The sequence below is a fragment of the Xenopus tropicalis genome, chromosome 3, assembly GCF_000004195.4.
Source record: "Xenopus tropicalis strain Nigerian chromosome 3, UCB_Xtro_10.0, whole genome shotgun sequence".
Lineage (NCBI taxonomy): Eukaryota > Metazoa > Chordata > Amphibia > Anura > Pipidae > Xenopus > Xenopus tropicalis.
Window position 1 is genome coordinate 61,067,174 of NC_030679.2, and position 20,281 is coordinate 61,087,454.

The 20,281-nt window shown below is 39.1% G+C and overlaps 1 protein-coding gene across 1 annotated transcript; it reads left to right on the forward strand.

Moving 5' to 3' along the window:
- Positions 1-9,639: 9,639 nt before the first annotated feature.
- Positions 9,640-20,080, forward strand: LOC100490275 (GLIPR1-like protein 1). Its single transcript, XM_031898929.1, has 7 exons — positions 9,640-9,908; positions 12,116-12,358; positions 13,492-13,583; positions 14,934-15,019; positions 17,364-17,390; positions 18,423-18,461; positions 19,097-20,080. The coding sequence occupies exons 1-7, from the start codon at positions 9,747-9,749 to the stop codon at positions 19,321-19,323; spliced, it is 876 nt and encodes a 291-aa protein (XP_031754789.1). The 5' UTR covers positions 9,640-9,746; the 3' UTR covers positions 19,324-20,080.
- Positions 20,081-20,281: the final 201 nt, after the last annotated feature.

The following is a 20,281-nucleotide window of genomic DNA, read 5'->3' on the forward strand; positions in this document are numbered from 1 at the left end:
CTCTCGGCAGTCTGTAGAGCAATAACTCGGCATATTACCTCTTATGTCTAACAAGCAGATTATCCTCTGTACTTAAATAACTTTCCACTTATTCAATACCTGGAATAATCTGCTAATAAAATGCCCTTTTCTTAAAAAAAAAAAAAAAAAAACAGTGATTGCTTGTCCACAATTTTACTGTATTTTAGCTGGCTGACAACATTAAAGTCATATTTTTAATGCAAACCTCTAAATTTAATCTCAGTATCCAAATTCTGATCAGTCTTTTGATGAGATTTTTGGGCTTTGATTCCCTTTGATGAGATAAACTATGTACAAATAATAAGTAGACGTTCAAAGTTCAGTTATGTTATGGGTTGTGCTAGAAATGTCACGTTCAGTTGACATCAGAGAGGCACCTAGTGGTGATTTTTGGCAGTGCAAGGCAAGTTCCAACGTTTTGTAAAGTACCAGCTGAGGGAATTTTCCAAATAGCGGACTGATTTGGAAGATGTGGCTGCCGCAGCTCATGTTGGTTGTTAGTGTTTGCGGTGCACGGCAGCTAGATCCCACGCCCGCATACAGCAATGAACGTTTTGTCACAGATCTTGTGAATGCACACAATGACATTCGGAGTGAATTCGGGAAACAAGCAGCGAACATGCTACACATGGTGAGAATATATCCCATCTCTGCATACTGTGCCACACTAGAAATCCACAATGGGTTTATTGGTGACGAATGATCCAAGTGTGAGGAACAGTATAGCTGGCAACTTATCCACGCGATTGTTTCCTCTCTCTTTTTCCCACCCTGGCAGTTTGTAATTGATTTCCCATATACCTGGTAAGCGCATCCGATTCTCTCACTCTCACCAATTTTGTAGCCAATTTCCCATAAACTAAAAAGCACCCCCTTGCAATGTAATAACGTTTGGGTATACATAATCCTGTATTCTGCATGACCTGTTGAAAAAAAATACTCTTCACCAACATCTTTTTATTTAAAGCAGTGATGTTGTATCTGTCAGAAAATACTAAACCCAATAGACTGCACTACTTTAGCTATTGAAAGGAAAATGGTGCACCCTGCAAACACATTTGAAGCGTTTTCTCACATAAAAATGATTTTCTGTGCAAGCAAGCAGTTGGCCTGGAAAGATCTTTTTTCCATACACACATGTACAGTAAGACTTTGCTAGAGCTGCACCCCTTCTCTGTCACATTCTCAAGCCATTTCATATTCTGTTACATTTTCTTCCAATCACTCTGCCTTTTAGTGGTCTTCTAAAAGACAACTCTTAAGAAAAGCTTATCCTTATCTAGCCTAGCATTCATTATTTGCTGTCTGCCACTGCCAGCTGCTAAAGGCAATGCTAAATGCTATAGATCTCACTTTGCTGACTCCCAATTTTGCCTATAATAATAGTATGATCACTTTCACATGGCATTTTACACTTTTGCAAAGGACATCCTATTTCCACCCTCACCAGAGGATTCATCAAGCCTTCCAGGACACAGTGGCCCTTAGCCCATACAAATATATATATTTTTTTTTTTTTTCAGTTTTAACTTTTTTATTGAGAATAACAAGTTACATAACATATTTATGATGGTTGAATTTTTGTATAGTTACATCAATAAATTGTACAGTTGTTAATCGTATAATTCTTACGAGTCATTTTTTGGAGGAGGGAAAAATTGGTGGGAGGGGGGTGTACAAGTCAGGGTCTTGTTTTCTCAGAGTCCTCGCTTGCTGGAAAGCAGAAAATAAACATAAAAATAAATGGATATAGAGGAAAGAATAAGTGTTATAATTGGTTAAACTGAAACCAAACTAAACCAGGTGGGGTGCCTCTTTTTACTCCCCTCGATTCCTCCGGGGATCCGGGTTCGACCTATGGGTTTTCATTTTTATTTCAATTTCAATCCCGACTCATCCCAATGTCCCGTGGGACTTTCTGTTAGGTTTCCCTTCCATTTCTCTTTCCCACTTCCAGATTTCCTTTTGTTTTATGTCTTATATAACTTATTTGAGGGGGTGGCATGGTTTAGATTGTATGGGTGATGTATTGTTCCCAGGGTTCCCATACTTTTTGGAATCGTTCTTGCTGGTCATTTAGAATGCTGGTTAATTTTTCGTTAACGTATATCTTATTCTTTAATTGTAAAATAGGCAATAATGGGGATTTCCACGATCTAGCTATTGTTAATTTGGCTGCGGTAAAAATTTGGGTTATCAGCGTGGACCCTGGTCCAGAATCTTTGCACCTTGGGGCATTGCCACCATATGTGATAGACCGTGCCTTCCCCTCTACAGTTTCAAAAACATTGTGGATTGCATTGGTTATTTATTTTGTAAAGTCTGGCTGGGACCAAGTACCGCCGTAATAAAACTTTATATCCTGCTTCAAAGCAGGGAGGTATTAATTGAGCTGTGTGCCACTTGGTCCCATATTTTAATCCACTCGTTTTCATCTAGTGAGTGACCAAGATCCTGTTCCCAAGCTTTAACATATGGTAGCGTAGGTGGGAGATTGGTTTCAGATAGTATACTGTAAAGTTTTGACAGCACCCCTTTAGAGTATGGGTATTTAGTACATATGGTTTCTAAATACGTAGAGGATGGTGTGTTTGTATCTTTAAATTTAGATTTCAAATAATGTTGTACCTGCATATATCTAAAAATTTCTCCGGGTGGGGGGAGTACAGTTGTTGAAATCTTTCCCATTTTAGGGGGCCAGAAATTCCGTACATGTATCTTAATACAGTAAGACCTTTAGTCTCCCACCACCTGAAAGCCCCCGATCTAGTCCTGGGGGGAAATTCCGGGTTTCCCAATATCGGAAGAGCTGTATACTGGGGAGAAAATAGTATTGCTTTGTATTTTATCTTGTCCCATATGGTTAGAGTTTGTTCCAGCATAGGGGTTAAGCCATCTGGTCTATGTACATAGGGTACCCAATAACATTGCTGCCAGTTTTACCGGAGTGCTTCTTCCATGGTCACCCATTTTGGAGGGGGATTGGCATACAGCAAGGGGATGGATGATAATTGAGATGCTTGGAAATATTTACCAAAATTTGGAACTCCTAAGCCTCCCTTTTGTCTTGGTGCTTGTATTGTCGCTTTGAAAACCCTGGGGGGCCTGGTGTTCCAAATAAATTTCATAACCTGTTGTTGTAGCTTTTCAATATCTGAGTCGGGTATTGGAGTCAGTAAGGTTCTAAAGTAGTACAGTACTTGTGGTAAGATAACCATTTTAACTGCATGGATTCGGCCTATCCAGGAGAGATCCTGTTACTTTTTTCCACAGGGGGAGGTAGTTGATCTTATATAAGTCTTCTATTTGTGGGGTTATTTTGACCCCAAGATATTTTAGGCATGTTGGTTGCCACTTTAAGTCAAAATTCAGTTGAATAAGTTTAATTTGTGGGGGTGGGAGATTAATGTTCATCGCATGGGTTTTGGTAAAGTTTATCTTAAGTCCTGATAGTTCTGTAAATTTATTGAATACATTGATCAAGTTGGGTAACAAGGTAAGTGGTCTTGTTACTTGTAGCAGAATATCGTCTGCAAAGAGACATAATTTGCGGTGGGCGGAATCTATATTTAGCCCCGTGATATTAATGTTGTTTCGGATTTGTGCGGCCAATGGTTCTAGAGCCAATATAAACAGAATAGGGGATAATGGGCAGCCTTCAGTTTGAAGAGAAATGGCACGCACTCCTTGGTCCACTAAAAACTTGTCTTTATTGTAGAGATCTTTAAAACAAAAAGGTCCTAATGAGCAGCCTTGTCTGGTGCCTCCTGATAATGGAAAAGTGTCTGTGTAGTATGGGCCCCATCTTACGTAAGCTTGGGGTGGTTATATAATGCTTTAATTACATGTTGGAATTTTTGTTTGAACCCCCATTTATTTAGTATGTAATGTAAATATGGCCATGAAACTGAGTCAAAAGCTTTGCTAGATAATAGATAATAATAGCCCTGGGATGGCCTTGGATTGAATTGTGTGTATGAAGGTCAGTACCCTTCTGATGTTATCTGATACCTGACATTTGGGAACAAATCCCACTTAGTCCCTATCAATTATGGTAAGTAAAAATGTATTCAATCGTTCGGCTAGGATTTTTGACAGGATCTTTACGTCTATATTCATGATTGAGATTGGTCTATAGTTTGCACAATTTAGTGGGTCTGTATCTGGTTTTGGTATCGGGGTGACCTGGGCTAGAAGTGAGTCTCCCCCCCAGAATCCTCCATATATTATTTCATTTAGTGCTTTTGTTAGATAAGGTATCAGTAATTTAGCATTTTTTTATAATATAAGGCAGTAAAGCCACCCGGGCCAAGTGCTTTTGATATTTTTAGTTGCTTTATCGCCTTTTGGACTTCCTTCTGAGTTATTATGTTTTCCATTAGGTTAGCGTGGGTTTCCGTCAGGTGTGGAAGACCTGCTGATTCTAGAAAATTGTCTGCTTTTTCCCTGGGGAACGATGTGCCTGAGGAGAATAATGATTTGTAAAAATGCTAAACTCTTCTATTATTTTTCCTGGGTTCCCTGAGATCTCTCCTTGGGAGGTTCTAATTTTGTATAGGGCTGTGTTTGGGGTTGGAGTTTTTTTCAATTGCTTGGCTAATAATGTGGTAGGTTTGTTACTTAACGAGTAATATTTTTGGGATTTCCATTGTAATGTAGACGCTGCTTTGGCTGATAGGTGTAGATCTAGTTCTTTCCTTAATTTAGACAGCTGTGATCTCAATGTTGGCGTGGAGGCCTTTTTGTTCTGTTTCTCTAGGTCCTCTAGCTTGCATTAGAGCTGTTTGCTGGTTAGATTGTTTTATTTTGTGGGAAATAATGCTTATAATTTGGCCCCTTAATACTACTTTGTGTGCCTCCCATAAGCTAACATTGGAGTTTACACTATTTTCATTTTCTTTGAAGTATTGTTCTAGATGGTTTTGTATTGCTTGTTGGGTCTGGGGGATTTTTATAAATGTATCGTTAAGTCTCCATTTTCTGGTTGTAGGTGTGTGATGGAGATCTTTTAGAGTTAAAGAGAGAGGTGAATGAGCTGACCATGTAGTTGTGTGTATTATTGATGAGATGGCTTTGGGCAGGGGGGTTTTTGTACCCAGATATGGTAAATGCGTGAATATGTTGAATGCAGGTTGGAATAAAAGGTGTAATCTTTTTTCCTAGGGTTCATTTCCCTCCATACATCTATAAACTGCATGGAAGCTAGGGTTTTCTTTAGGATGGCTAGGTCCCTGCGTGTAGGTGGATTGTTTTGTTGAGGAGTTTCGGTGTGGTTATCGGGGTATTGCTTAGTAGCGGATGGGTTATATCGGTCTATTGTTGGGTCTAAGCTTAAATTTGAGTCTCCTGCCATTAGGAGAATGCCTTCCCTATGTTTTTGGGCTACGTGGAGCAGGTCTATTAAAAATTGTGCCTGTTCCATATTTGGGCTATAGTAATTTACTATTGTGATTTTTTGGTCCTGGAGGTCTCCTTAGGTATCTTCCTTCCTGGTCTTTAATCTCGACTGTTAATGGGAGTCCCCTTCTTACACATACTGCTACCCCTTTTGTTTTTTTTGGACCATTTGCAGTATAAAAAGTGGGGACTTCTCTGTGGTTGCAGAAGGGAGGATTAGGGTGTGTACGAGTAATAATACCTTTATACTACTCACGTTTTGTTGAATGTTGTAGTTGGATGACCCAGGTTTTTGACCTAAGGTACCCGGATCAATGAGGACTGTACATTGTGGAGGCAGAGGACACCCGGCATAAAAACAGAAAAACAAATTATTATTATTATTACGTATAACCAAAACCAAAACATGTCTGGTCTAAATGGCCAACTCTCAAATTAAGCTAGTATCTTTTTACAGTGTCTTTCAGTAAATCAAAAGATGTGCAGCTTTCTCTGGGGGCAGCCATGCTAACACACCGATACTTTAGTGAGCATATTGTATGTCTATATGGGCTTGTGGTTTCCCTTTTGCTATGATGCAAGGTTCATTCCCATTCAGGGGTGATTGTGTCAAGTTTCCAGGGTGGGTTTCCCCCTTTCTCGTTTGGTACGTTGGGTTTTAGCCCATATTGGGGATAGGTTGACTGAATGAGTAGGGCTCTGTGATGCTGGTGGTGATTGCGTTGCTGGTTCTACCAGGCGGAGGGGTTGCAGAATTTCCATAGTGTCTCCAACCGTGGATGGGGAGTGTTTGCCATTATGGGAGAAGTTGAGGCGTAATGGAAATGACCATCTATATTTGATGTTGTGTTTCTGTAGGATGGCAAGAGCTGGTTTAAATGTACGTCTCCTTTGGATAGTTTGCGGAGCCAAGTCAGTGACGATTTGGATTGGATGGCCTTCATATTGTAGAGGGACTGTTTCTCTGGCTGCTTTCATAATTGCTTCTTTTGTTTGGAAGTAGTGGAACTTAGCGATGATATCCCTTGGTTGGTTTGGTTGCGCTGGTTTGCCCAGGGATCTATGCCCTCTGCCCATTTCTAGTTTGGCAAGAGTTAGGTGCGGGGCCAGGGTAGATAGTAATGTTCCAATGTCCTTCTCCAGGTTTTTGTAGGTCTCAGGGAGGCCCCTGATACAAATATTTTCCCTTTCAGTTTTCTTGGTCCTCTAGTTTATTGTAGGTCTGTTATTTGTCTTTTCATAGTATTTATATCCAATTCGTGGCCGTCCAGAACTGTAATTGCATCATCCATTTTTTGTTCATGGAGATCTGTACGCTGTCCCAGTTCCCTTATTTCTTTGGCTAGTGTTTTAGTTATTTTCGTATGCCTCAAGCTCAGTTCATAACATATGCTTAAAACATGACAACAGATCTGATTCTTTTAGGACGTGTAGAGAATCCATTTGTGATATTGTTTCTAGATCTGGTTAGTGGGATGTAGTATCCGTGTCTGAGTCTGATTGTTGTAGTGGAGTAGTTTCCCTTGATTTTTGCATGTATTCCTTGATGTGTTTACCTGAGGTTGTCTGCTTGGATGTGGGGGCCTGTAGGCCCTTTCCTTTCCCCCACTTCCCCATTATATGTAGCAATAGATTTCAGTGGGGGTTAAAGCTCTGTGTTTGCTGGCTGAGCTTCGGTTGTCCCCCTTTCAGTAGGAACAAGCTTTGGCTTGTGGCAGAGACAGGTTGTTGGGGAATTTATGTCTTTGTTTTTTTTTCTTTATTACCCCTCCTTCCCTCCTGTTTCTCTCTTGTTGTTTTTTTTTTTTTTGTTCTCCCTTAGTTGTGCCTTTTTTCAGTCCGTTTCGAATTAGGGGTTTGTACACGGGGTGTTATGTGGGCCTTGGGACTCTAACTGGAGTGAGCCTGTGCCGGGGTTTATGGGAGGTTGTCCAGAGGGGAGGTAGAGTCGTTGTCTCCCAGAAGGAATCAAATATTTATCTCACCTTCTGCACACTGGGAGACCTCCAATCCTCTCCACTAACTTCATGTACCCCACTCAGTCCGTCCACACTGTACTTGCCACCGTCTCCGGGTGCTTGCATCAGACAGCAGGCCATGCGGCGCCGTTTAGTCTACTGCGCGCCCGTCTGTTTCGTGGCCTGCGACTCCCACAGTGGCGATCTGGGACCCCAACACACGATGCCTGGTGGGTTCCTGTGGCTATTCGTCATTTTCTCGGCTGCTACTGTCCCTGTATCTGGGGAAACTGCCCTTTATGGTAGCGGTGCGGAGCTCTAAGGTGGTGTGGCCATCTCAGTTGCTGAGCGCTAGCGCCCCCCCCTGTCTTTTCACAAATATTTTTTTAATAAATGATTTGGTCCCTAGTCAGGCACCAAAGTCACACACCCACTTTAGACAGCTTTAGACTGTTACTTGTTACTGCTATTTGCTTTTCCTTTGCTTTGTGTCAACTGCATATGTGTAAGCAGCTGACATAAAGCATCAAGGAGGTACAAAGAAAGAGCAGTGCCCTGTTACCCCTTTCTGTCATCTCCCTGAAGCTTTGTGTCAGTTATGCACACTGACAAATAGCAGAACAATGGAAAATGGCTTTTTAACCTTCAAGCTAACATTTAGTAGGATGTAGACATTGATATTGTGAGACAGTTTGCAATTGGTTTTCATTTTTTGTGTTTTTTTCAGTCATTTACCTTTTTGTTCATCATCTGTCCAGTTTGGGATTTCAGCAGCTATTTCATTGCTAGGGTTTTGTATAGGCTGATGCCACATGCAGCGTAGGGCTGATTTTTTCGGCAAGCGGAAAAACGCTTGCCGAAAATTCAGCCCTACGCCTGCTACTTGTGCCTGCACCCGAATGAATGGGATACGCTCGGGTGCAGGCACATGTAGCCGATATACGCACGAAAACGCGAGAGAATGCAAAGTCATTGTCAAAAATCAGCCCTACGCCGCATGTGGCATCAGCCTTACCTACGCAATCAGGCAGTGGTTTGAATGAGATAGTAGAATATATATATGTTTTAGCATAGCAAGCCATCACTTTCCATCTAAAGCCTGGAGACAGGTGCATGATCCATGGGTTCCTGTCTGAACAAAAATAATTTATTTAAAAAAAAAATATTTCAAATGGGTCCCTGAGGGCCTCTGCTCCATGTCTCTGTGTAATGTCATCACTGAGGAAAAGGTTGGTGTGCTGTAGTAGAAAGCTACGGTTTTGTTTGGGGTCCTTATACTGTTGCTGCTTAAAAGAAAACTAAAGGTATAATCACTGGGGGTGCCTATATGTTAGGCATCCCCCCTCTCATTATAACCACAAATTACCTGATACCCTGGGACGCTGCTCCTGTTTGTTAAAAACTGCACTGGCCCAGGGTATTTCTGTAGAAGCTCCTTGTTGCCAATTCTTTGGATCCTTCCTTCTTACATTTGTTCTGGTTTGGCACATGCATGCACAGTAATGCATAAAGGCAGCCTTTTTACTCTACCGTGCATGCACTTGCCCAAGAACACAAGCATAAGAAGATCATAGCAAATTAACTTCTTTAGAAATACCTCAGGCTTGGGGACAGGGTGGGGCTTGGACCATGGCAGTCAGCAGGCAGGTGCATGAGGGTTTTTAGTTACACCAGTGTGGGCCAATGCAGTTTTCTGCTAACAGCAGCATCAGCCCTGGGTATCAGGTAAGTGACTTATTTCTGGGCACCCCCCTTCCTTCTCCTTAAAAGGAACAGTTCAGTGTAAAAATGAAACTGGGTAAAATAAGCTGTGCAAAATAAAAAATGTTTTCTGTAGTTAGCCATAAATGTAATCTATAAAGGCTGGGGTGAACAGATGTCTAACATAATAGTAGGAATGCACTGAAAACAGGAGGATATAAGAAATCACTTCAAAGTTCCACAACCTGTACAAAAAGCCTTCAGCCTCATACCTTTATATGGTCATAGAACTCCTCGGTGACTTATAATATCCTTATATTTTACTACATTATTTACTATATAAATGTGGCTTGGCACGTCTCATGACAAGTATGATGTCTTCTGCAATACATTTTACATTCAGATTGTAATCAGCAAATTTACAGTTACTTATACAACACAGAGGCTATGCATAAAACATCAATTTCTGAAATGTGCTTTTGTTTGTAATTAGCAATGCTATGTGGACACATTATGTGGGGTTTTATGAGGTAAGGTGTATAGGGTTGTGCTAGAAATGTCACGTTCAGGGAGGCACCTAGTGGTGATTTTTGGCAGCGCAAGGCAAGTTCCAACATTTTGCAAAGTACCAGCTGAGGTAATTTTCCAAATAGTGGACTGATTTGGAAGATGTGGCTGCCGCAGCTCATGTTGGTTGTTAGTGTTTGCGGTGCACGGCAGCTAGATCCCACGCCCGCATACAACAATGAACGTTTTGTCACAGATCTTGTGAACGCACACAATGACATTCGGAATGAATTTGGGAAACAAGCAGCGAACATGCTACACATGGTGAGAATATATCCCATCTCTGCATACTGTGCCACACTACAAATCTGCAGTGTGTTAATTGGCGACAAATGATCCAAGTGTGAGGGACAGTATAGCTGGCAACTTATCCACGTGATTGTTTCCTCTCTCTTTTTCCCGCCCTGGCAGTTTGTAATTGATTTCCCATATACCTGGTAAGCACATCCGATTCTCTCACTCCTGCCAATTTTGTAGGCAATTTCCCATAAACTAAAAATCACCCCCTTGCCAGGTAATAACGATTGGGTATACATAATCCTGTATTTTGCATGACCTGTCGAAAAAATACCCTGTCAGAAAATACTAAACCCAATAGACTGCACTACTTTAGCTACTGAAAGGAAAATGGTGCACCCTGCAATTTTTTCTCACATAAAAATGATTTTCTGTGCAAGCAAGCAGTTGGCCTGGAAAGATCTTTTTTCCATACACACATGTACAGTAAGACTTTGCTAGAGCTGCACCCCTTCTCTGTCACATTCTCAAGCCATTTCATATTCTGTCACATTTTCTCCTAATCACTCTGCCTTTTAGTGGTCTTCTAAAAGACAACTCTTTAGAAAAGCTTATCCATATCTAGCCTAGCATTCATTATTTGCTGTCTGCCACTGCCAGCTGCTAAAGGCAATGCTCATATAGATCTCACTTTGCTGACTCCCAATTTTGCCTATAATAATAGTATGAACAATCACTTTCAAATGGCATTTTACACTTTTGCAAAGGACATCTAATTTCCACCCTCACCATGCAGTGATCTATCCTGTTCATCAAGCCTTCCAGGACACAGTGGCGCCTAGTCCATACAAAATAAATGATTTGGTCCCTAGTCAGGTACCAAAGTCACACACCCACTTTAGACAGCTTTAGACTTATTTGTTACTGCTATTTGCTTTTCCTTTGCTCTGTGTCAACTGCAAATGTGTAAGCAGCTGACATAAAGCATCAAGGAGGTGCAAAAAAGAGCAGTGCCCTGTTACCCCTCTCTGTCATCTCCCTGAAGCTTTGTGTCAGTTATGCACACTGACAAATAGCAGAACAATGGAAAATGGCTTTTTAACCTTTAAACTAACATTTAGTAGGATGTAGACATTGATATTGTGAGACAGTTTGCAATTGGTTTTCATTTTTTGTGTTTTTTTTTCAGTCATTTACCTTTTTGTTCATCATCTGTCCAGTTTGGGATTTCAGCGGCTATTTCATTGCTAGGGTTTTGTTTACCTACGCAACCAGGCAGTGGTTTGAATGAGATAGTAGAATATAAATGTTTTAGCATAGCAAGCCATCACTTTCCATCTAAAGCCTGCAGACAGGTGGTAGCATGATCCATGGGTTCCTGTCTGAACAAAAATAATTTATTTAAAAAAAATATTTCAAATGGGTCCCTGAGGGCCTCTGCTCCATGTCTCTGTGTAATGTCATCACTAAGGAAAAGGTTGGTGTGTTGTAGTAGAAAGCTACAGTTTTGTTTGGTGTCCTTATACTGTTACTGCTTAAAAGAGAACTAAAGGTATAATTACTGGGGGTGCCAAAATGTTGGGTATCCCCCACTCTCATTATAACCACGACTTACCTGATACCCTGGGACGCTGCTCCTGTTTGCTAAAAACTGCACTGGCCCAGGGTATTTCTGTAGAAGCTCCTTGTTGCCAATTCTTTGGATCCTTCCTTCTTACCTTTGTTCTGGTCTGGCACATGCATGCACCGTAATGCATAAAGGCAGCCTTTTTACTCTACTGTGCATGCACTCAGGCCCAGATTTGTGGAGAGGCCACAAAGGCCCAGGCCTAGGCCAGCAGAAATTTAGGGGCGGCGTGCCGCCATGCCGCAACTACATTTTTAAATTTTGCCAGCCCTTATAGATTACATTTTTGCCTAACTAATTATATTTGAAATATTTTTATTTTGTGCAGTCTATCTGTTTTACCCAGTTTCATTTTTACACTGAACTGTTCCTTTAAAAGCAGGCTGTGGCTGCCCCTGCTCCACTAGTATCTTCATATTGGTGGGTGCAGGGAGACTCATACTAGTAATGGTTTGTGTAATGTCACCTCTGTTTTTGATATAGTTCTGTGATACAAGTTTGTATTGTTGCCATTATGAAAATATCTATGAATAGTTTGGAACTAATCAATAAGGATAATATAGAACTATTCAGTGGTACTAACTGTTTTTTTCTGTTTCTTTTTCAGTCATGGGATGTAGGATTGGCAAAACTTGCACAGGCATGGACTATTAATTGTAAAAAAGTACCAAACCCACACCTAAACAAAGAAAGCATCTATCCCAGATTTAAACAGATTGGAGAAAACCTTTACATGGGTCCATCCATTGACATATTTAAAATAGTTACGAATTGGGGACTTGAAGGGAACTTCTATGATTTGAAAAATAATTCATGTCAGCCTGGTAAAGACTGTAGCCATTTTACTCAGGTAAGATTTGGGGTATATGTAACCTGCATATCTTATGGTCTGCATACTACACACTAAATAAACTGTTGCATGCCATCTTTCCACTTCTTTATTAATTTGCTGAGAGCACATTCAAAATATAAATTACATTAACAGTAATGAAGTGCGTGAAATATATGGTTTAATAGACTAGACAAACTTGAAAATATTTGGTTAAAGAATCACTTTCCTGGCAACATTTTACCTGCCTTCTGTAGAGTTCCATCTGGTCAGTGGCTCTATAAGATGTTTCATGGCCCAACCTGTAAAAACTAAGCCTCTCATGTATGCACACAAGATAGGCCATTACTTCATAAAACAAATAGTAAAGCACATGGAAAATATTATACACATACATACTTTTCAAACCCAGTTACACATAGGGGCTGATTTACTAATCCACGAATCCGAATGAGAAAAATTCGGATTGGAAAACGAACATTTTGCGACTTTTTCGTATTTTTTGCGATTTTTTCGTCGCCGTTACGACTTTCCCGTAAATTGTCACGACTTTTTCGTAACCGGTACGACTTGCGCGAATTGTTGCGACTTTTTCCATAGCCATTACAAATTTTGTGAATTGTCGCGACTTTTTCATTGCCATTATGACTTTCGAGAATTGTCGCGACTTTTTCATTGCCATTATAACTTTTGTGAATTGTCGCGACTTTTTCATAGCCATTACGAATTTCGCGGATTGTCGCAACTTTCGTATTGAGAGTTCGAAAAAGTTGTGACAATTCGCGAAAAAGTCGCACAGTACCGATCATTACGAAAAAAACGCATTCGGACGCTTTTCGGACGTTCGTGGATTGGTAAATGTGCCCCTTAATCTCACAATCTGCTCTTTGTGAACTGTTCTGGACAGTAGCACAAAAACAATTTGTACTAACCGTTTACAGACAAGGCTACATGTGTGCAGCTGGTGCTGATGCTTTCTAGTTTTGGCCTCTAAATGAGCTTGCTTGGACTGCTTTCCCCCACTTTTTTTTACTTTATATAAAACAGTGAAGTTACCTTTGCTTTCCATATATCCAGGGCTACCAGACTATGGTGTACTTTTGGTGCAGTTTTATTCTAAGCTGTTTCTAAAGCCGTACTTTCTTTATTTCTAGATTGTTTGGGCAAATACTTACAAAGTAGGTTGCGGAGCTGCATACTGTGCACATAAGGTTGCTTATGTAGTCTCTTGCACTTATGGACCACGGTAAGTTATCAGCAAACAGAAAAACATGTTTTATACAAAACACATCATTAATAGATCTTCTCCAACAGAATCCTGCATTGAAATCAGTTTTTCAAAAGAGCAAACACATTTTTAATATTAAATTTGTGAATTTAAACAAGAACAATGGGAAGGTAGCAAGATTGCAGCTCCCTGACAGCTGCATTGCTAAAAATGTTTGCTATGAGAATAGCACTCAATAGTAAAAATCCAAGTCCAGTTTATGACTCCTTTAGTTATATTGAGTAGGAGAAACAATAGCTTATCTGAAAGCAATTCTAATGTGTAGTGCTGGCTCCTTCTGAAAGCTCAGACTCAGGCACAATGCACTGAGATGGCTGCCTACACACCAATATTCAGCTAAAAATACATTTATTGGTTAAAAGATAACATAGTAAATGGTAGATTAAATTATTTGTAATGTGAACAGTGTAATATAGTAATAAAAACTATACCATAAAAATCATGACAGTATCCCTTTACAAGTACAAAGAGAGGCAATGATAAAGCAAACAGCAGGAACAGGCCATGTTGAGGTATGCTGTGTTATCTGAAAAATAGCTGGTGGTCGAGGACAGACAGCAAGTATTCCTGGTTTCGGCTCTCTAAACTCTTAGTTAGTCAGTGACTTTAGGGGGGGGCACATGGGACATAACTGTTCTGTTAGTTTGTGAGCATGCAGGGCAGATTCAAATGCAAACTAACTGAACAGTTATGTCCCATATGGCCCCCCTCAAGTCACTGATTGGTTGCTGACTGCTAACAGCTTAGAGGTGTAAAGGAGGAAGTAGAGTTCTGGCTATTATGTTAGACATCTGCCTGCTCCAGCCCTTATAGATTACATTTTTGCCTAACTATATTGCAAATATTTTTTATTTTGCGCAGTCTATTTTATCCAATTTAATTTTTACACTGAACTGCTCCTTTAAAGATAATAAAGATAGTATACACAATGTTGTTTATGCACAAATCCTACTAGGTGTTAAACTTCTTATCTATTATCTCAGTTAAAACGCTGTAGAATATGTTGGTGCTATATAAATAAAGTATAATAAAGAGAATTAGCATAGATGAATTGTATTTTCTCACAATTTTTATTCCAGTGTGCCAAGATATTGCTGTCTGAATTTTAACCCAATAATAGGATGAAGAGATAAATATTGCAGTGCAATAATAATTTTAATGGTTTAGGAATAAAGTATCTTAAAAATAGTAGTTTCATATGCTTTATTTTCTTTTAAGTGTTGAAACTTTAGTGAGTTGAGTCGCACACGAGATTCATTTTGATACAAGATTTTCCATGATTCCTGAATCACTTTTTTATTTTTATAGTGGAAATTTGCTGGGACAAGTCCCTTTCATACTGGGTGTGAAATGTTCTAAATGTGGAGGGGAAAAATGCAATGTGGCTTCATGTGGTAAGAATCAGTTTATGTATGTGTACAGTATGTTAACTTTTGTTATCCTAGCTTCATTGCAGATTCATAAAAGGACACCCTTAAATTAACTATTAGTACAAGGTAGACAGTGAGTATTTTAAGACAACTTGTAACTGTTTTACACAGCTCTACATTTTATAATGTGAACTTTATAATGAAAACTATTTTGAGGTACCGTTGAAGTTACAGAACAGGGAGTTGCTTTATAAATTAAATGAGAAGAAAAGATTAAAGGAGAAGGAAAGGCAAAGTCACTTGGGGGTGCCAAAATGTTAGGCACCCCCAAGTGACTTAAATTGCCTACCTTGTACCCTGGGCTGGTGCCCCTGTTCAGAGAGAACAGCACCAGCTCGGGGTAGCTGCAGCGCTTCCTCCTTCCTGTATCTCATGCTTTAACAGAGAAGTCGGCTTTTCACTCTACTGCGCATGCACCGGTCGTGGGCTCCCGGCAAAATGAAGCAGGAAGGAGGAAGCGCTCGCTGCAGGTACCTCAGGCTGGTGCTGTTTTCTCCTAACAGGGGCACGAGCTAGGGGTACAAGGTAAGCAATTAAAGTCACTTGGGGGTGCCTAACATTTTGGCACCCCCAAATGACTTAGCCTTTCCTTGTCCTTTAAGTAACTGAGGGGGTGCCAAACGTTAGGAACTATGTTGATAATAACCACTTACTGTACCTAATACCTCGGGCCAGTTCTCTTCTTGCCAGTAAACTCTACCATCCCAGGGCACTTGCAAGCAATCCCTTTCCTCCCTTTTTTCCCTTCAAAATCCTGGGGACAACTGCGCAGTAAAGTGAAAAATACAGTTTGGCTCTTTAGTCTACTGCACATGTGCACTACATGAGAAGACTTATTGTACAGCGCTGCGGAATATGTTGGCGCTTTATAAATAAATGTTAATAATAATAACAAAGACAGAAGCAGGAAGAGATGCAGATTTCTGCTTACTGGCCAAGGTATCAGGTAAGTGATTACAATTACTGGGGGGGGGGCTTCTCCTTTAAAAGATGAAGAGGAAAGGTAAACCATAATAGCAGCAGTAAAAATCTAGCCTGTCTTCTGGGAGAAAGACTAAAAAGACACGTTCAAAAACAAACACAAAAAAGACTCCAGGGTTGACTATTGTCAACAAGATACTAAACGTTATTTTTTATATTTTCCATCTTGAACAGTAAGAAAGAAATATTGTTTTTTCACATATCAAACAGTTAAAAGTGGCAGAATGGATTTCATTAATTTTAATAAAACAATATAGACATTAAAATGAAGCAAAATTATTGCAAAAAAGTTTGCTATCATATTACAGTTCTATGATAAACAGGTAGTATATGTTTTGTTCATTAAAGTTTTTTGGTTGGCTCAATAGTTTTGACAGAATTACACAAACAAGCAAACAGTAATTCTGTGTGTACTCCCTCTGCTGAAGGTCTGGGGTTTCTGCACCCAGACCCATGATGATCAGTGGTAAGCTTATATGGACTTTTTCTGAACCGATTCTTCTGGTTTTTGGTTGTGTCAATAGTTTTGAGGAAGCAAAGTAAGACCAAAATTAAAAGAAACTCTGGATCTCTGATCTCCGTGTTGAGTTTAAACTTGTAGTGCTATCTTGTTTTTTTAAGAGGCATCAAAAATGTCTCTGTTTAAATATTACTATATATGCATTAATAAATGTATAATCACAGATCAGGATTGTCCAATTCATAGCATTTCTTGCTAACCAAATCAGCAAAGTTAACAGCCATGTTACTTTAACTTGAGGCTCTTCTGAACAGAACAAAGCATCCTTAAACAGATGATGTCTCTTCACAAGCACAGGCTACTCTCAAAAAGGAGTCCCAGTTTTATTAGCTATTACTTAAGTCAGCAGGACTGGCAAAACAAAGAAGGGGAAAATATTATTTCTACTGGACAGAGTACTGCTCCTTAACTAAAATGTAGCTGTGATAATGATTATTGATACTTATTGTGATGTTTCTGCTTTACCTGCAGGCAATACAGCAATAGTTTAAGCAGGCATGGGAATTTTGAATTCAGGGATGCCATTTTCTGAAAATTTTATCAGTTTGCATTTTAACAGTTATATAACTAAGAGTTCCTCAAGTAACTACAGTTTCCCATAGAAAGTCTATGCATGGCCAATCCACAAACAGACTTCAATACTTCCTTCACTATTGAAGTCCTTATGTTCAAAGATAGTAGCAATGTAGAAAATTGGGTCTCCAACCAGTAGGAAAAGATTGTTAATGGGCCTGTTTTATTATATTTTAAAATGTTTCATTAAAAATCTATAATATGAACTTACTTTTCAGTTTTATTTTACTACAGGTAATCCATCGCGAGATGAAAACTATGGTATATTTTCTATATACAGTGGCTTATTTTTTAAGTTCTATTTTTATATTTCAGATATAACATGAATCTATTTTTATTCCTATGTTTTCAAATTAGATTTAGTACAAAATATTTTGTAGCTATAGGAATATATAAATAAAACACAATGTATTTTTGTGTATATAAATACAGAGTGATTCCAGATGTTAGGAGGGCTGACAGATGTCCCTAGATTACATATTGTGTAATCATTATAGAATAATGATGAAAATTGTAGTCCAACAACATTTGGGGGGTAATGTTAAAAAATGGTGATAAAAAGGGAGAAAGGAAGCATGAGAAGCATAAGTTGTGTGGTGGGCTGGATTAGGTGCTGAATTTGCAATGATTGCTGAGTTGTTGTGCAGTTTATCATTAAAGAAAGGAAAATAGGGCTAAGTAGACTGAGGATAAGATATGAAGAAGTCTTGAATGTTATGTAAAGATTAATTTACATTGACAGTGATTGGTAGGTCATAAGGGTAAAAGGAAGTTAATGAAGCCTTAATAATTAGGTTATATATAAAGTGGTGAGCTATTTTATTTTCCCAGATCATTAAAACATTTGGGATTTTCAGCCCCATTGAGACTGAACAGAACAACGAGTTACACTGGTGTGCAACTTTTTTTCTTCAAAAACATGTGAACTTGACTGTTTGAGTCTTAAATAAGCATTAGAGGAAAAAGGTTGCACATGTGTGTTTGCAGTTCTTTTCCATGCTTTCTTTCTCAAATTTTGATAAATCAGCCTCCCTGTTATGCACTGGAAGAAAAAAAGACTACAAAATAGAGCGGTATAAAAACAATAGTAGCGGTTACTGTGAATAACTAACTGTCAGCTGGGGACTGAAAAGTTATGTATAAAAAGATATGAGAGAGAGAAATTCAAGTTTAAGGTTTCAGGTTTTAACTCTTTTTTTTACAGTTTCAGTTGGGGTAATAAACATTATGAACTAGATGGGCAAATAACTATCTTTGTAAATGAATGAATTAATATTGTTTGCTGTTTTACAGGGGATTACAACTATTGTCCACCCTTTGCAACTATTGATTGTAAGTCTTGTTTGCTCTCTGTTTACATTTAAAGGGACATAGGCTTGTTGACTCTTAAGCTGGCCATACACGTGGCGATCTCACGATGTTTCGTACGACCGTCGGTCGCACGAAACATCGTCAGATCCGCCACACACCATTCAGGGCTGAATCGGCAGGTAAGGAGGTAGAAACAATAGGATTTCTACCTCCTTCTGCCGATTCAGCTCTGAAGGGAGAATTTTGGTCAGGCGCCTTCTATGGCGCCCGATCAAAATTTTCTAACTTGGCCGATCGGCGAGCCGACCGATTTCAGCAGCTTCCTGCGATATCGGTCGGCTCGCTGACATGCCATACACGCACCGATTATCGTACAAAACGAGGTTTCGTACGATAATATCGGTGCGTGTATGGCCACCTTCAGTTAAGCTAAAAGCTTTGCATTAGCAGTTTAAACTGCAAATATCTCAGGAACTTCTGAAAATGTTTTACATCAATCAATTTTTTTTGGGTTTGGATCCCCTTTAAACACAAAATGTACAGTAGTTTCTTCCCTTTCAAATATACCAGTCTGCCACATAACATACTTCATCTTGGTTCTACATGCTTATAATTGCTTAAGAAAGTGGTTCTTTTATTGGATTATTTCATTCCAGGTTACAGGCTGAGCAAAGGTAATGTAAGAGTGAATAATGAAAAAGTTAGAGTTGGCCTTGAATGTGCAGACTGTGTATACACAGATGGTGATAGTGAAAGTGGAACTGAAGATCACTTTGCCTATGTTGACTACACAGGAAATTTCAGTGTGACCCACAGCAGTGCAGTTAGAAGAACAGCATACAGTTATTTTATGTACTCACTTATGTGCATAATATGGAAATAAGAGTATTAAACATAATACCGTAAAGTATTTGCTTTGTTTATGTGGCCTTTAATTTAGTAATGCAGTGTATGTAAGGCAACTGTTCTTTGGCTTGTTAAGATTTTTTTTATTGAACTTTTCCAAAGCTGTTTACATTTGTACATTAGCCTTTCTTTGTGCTTAAATATGCACACATTCTCCTTCAGGCTTTGGTGATTAGCATTTTTGCATGCCAGATTCCAAAGTCAAACATATATCTGATAAAACAAAGGTGATTAACATTTTTTCAAGGCCAACCTAAGGCTCAGCATCATCTACTTTTATTATAATACTAAAGAACAGCAACTTTGCAAATACAAACCAAGTGCCAATTGCACTTTTTGATGGTTTGCTGGTTACCCTACTCTTAGATATCACACATCTAGATCAAAAGATGTTTATTTAAAAACATGTGTAGCCTTGTTTGGTGCTATGTGCATGAATTTATCCACAAGCTAATTGGTAGTAAAGGGCCAGACCAGTAGCCCAAGATACTGAATACAACAATGACACAGGGCCTGTGTCATCCTACTGTCCTGTTCCTATTATCTCTTTTCCTTTGCACTGCTTTTAAATTTCAATTGTTTTAATATATGTTATGCCAATCTTACTAATGCTTTAAAACATATTTATGTAATATTTTGGGTTAAGCAATAAGCAATATTTTAACGTGTTCATATAAAACTAATAACTTTTAAAAGATTTATTTTAAAAGATATTAAAAGATTCTCTGCATTCATCCTGTTGTGTCTTTTCTTCATAACTGCAGTGTTTGTCAACCCTTGTCTTTATGGTTACATGTATGAAGCATTTCCCAGCTACCCCTTAGGCTCACAGTGTTATGCAAGCTTAGATAGTGTTTATGTACTTTTTTAAATGTTCTAAAATAGCATTCTATAAATTAGAATAGTTTCTCGTGTGTCCTGCCTTTATAATGTCC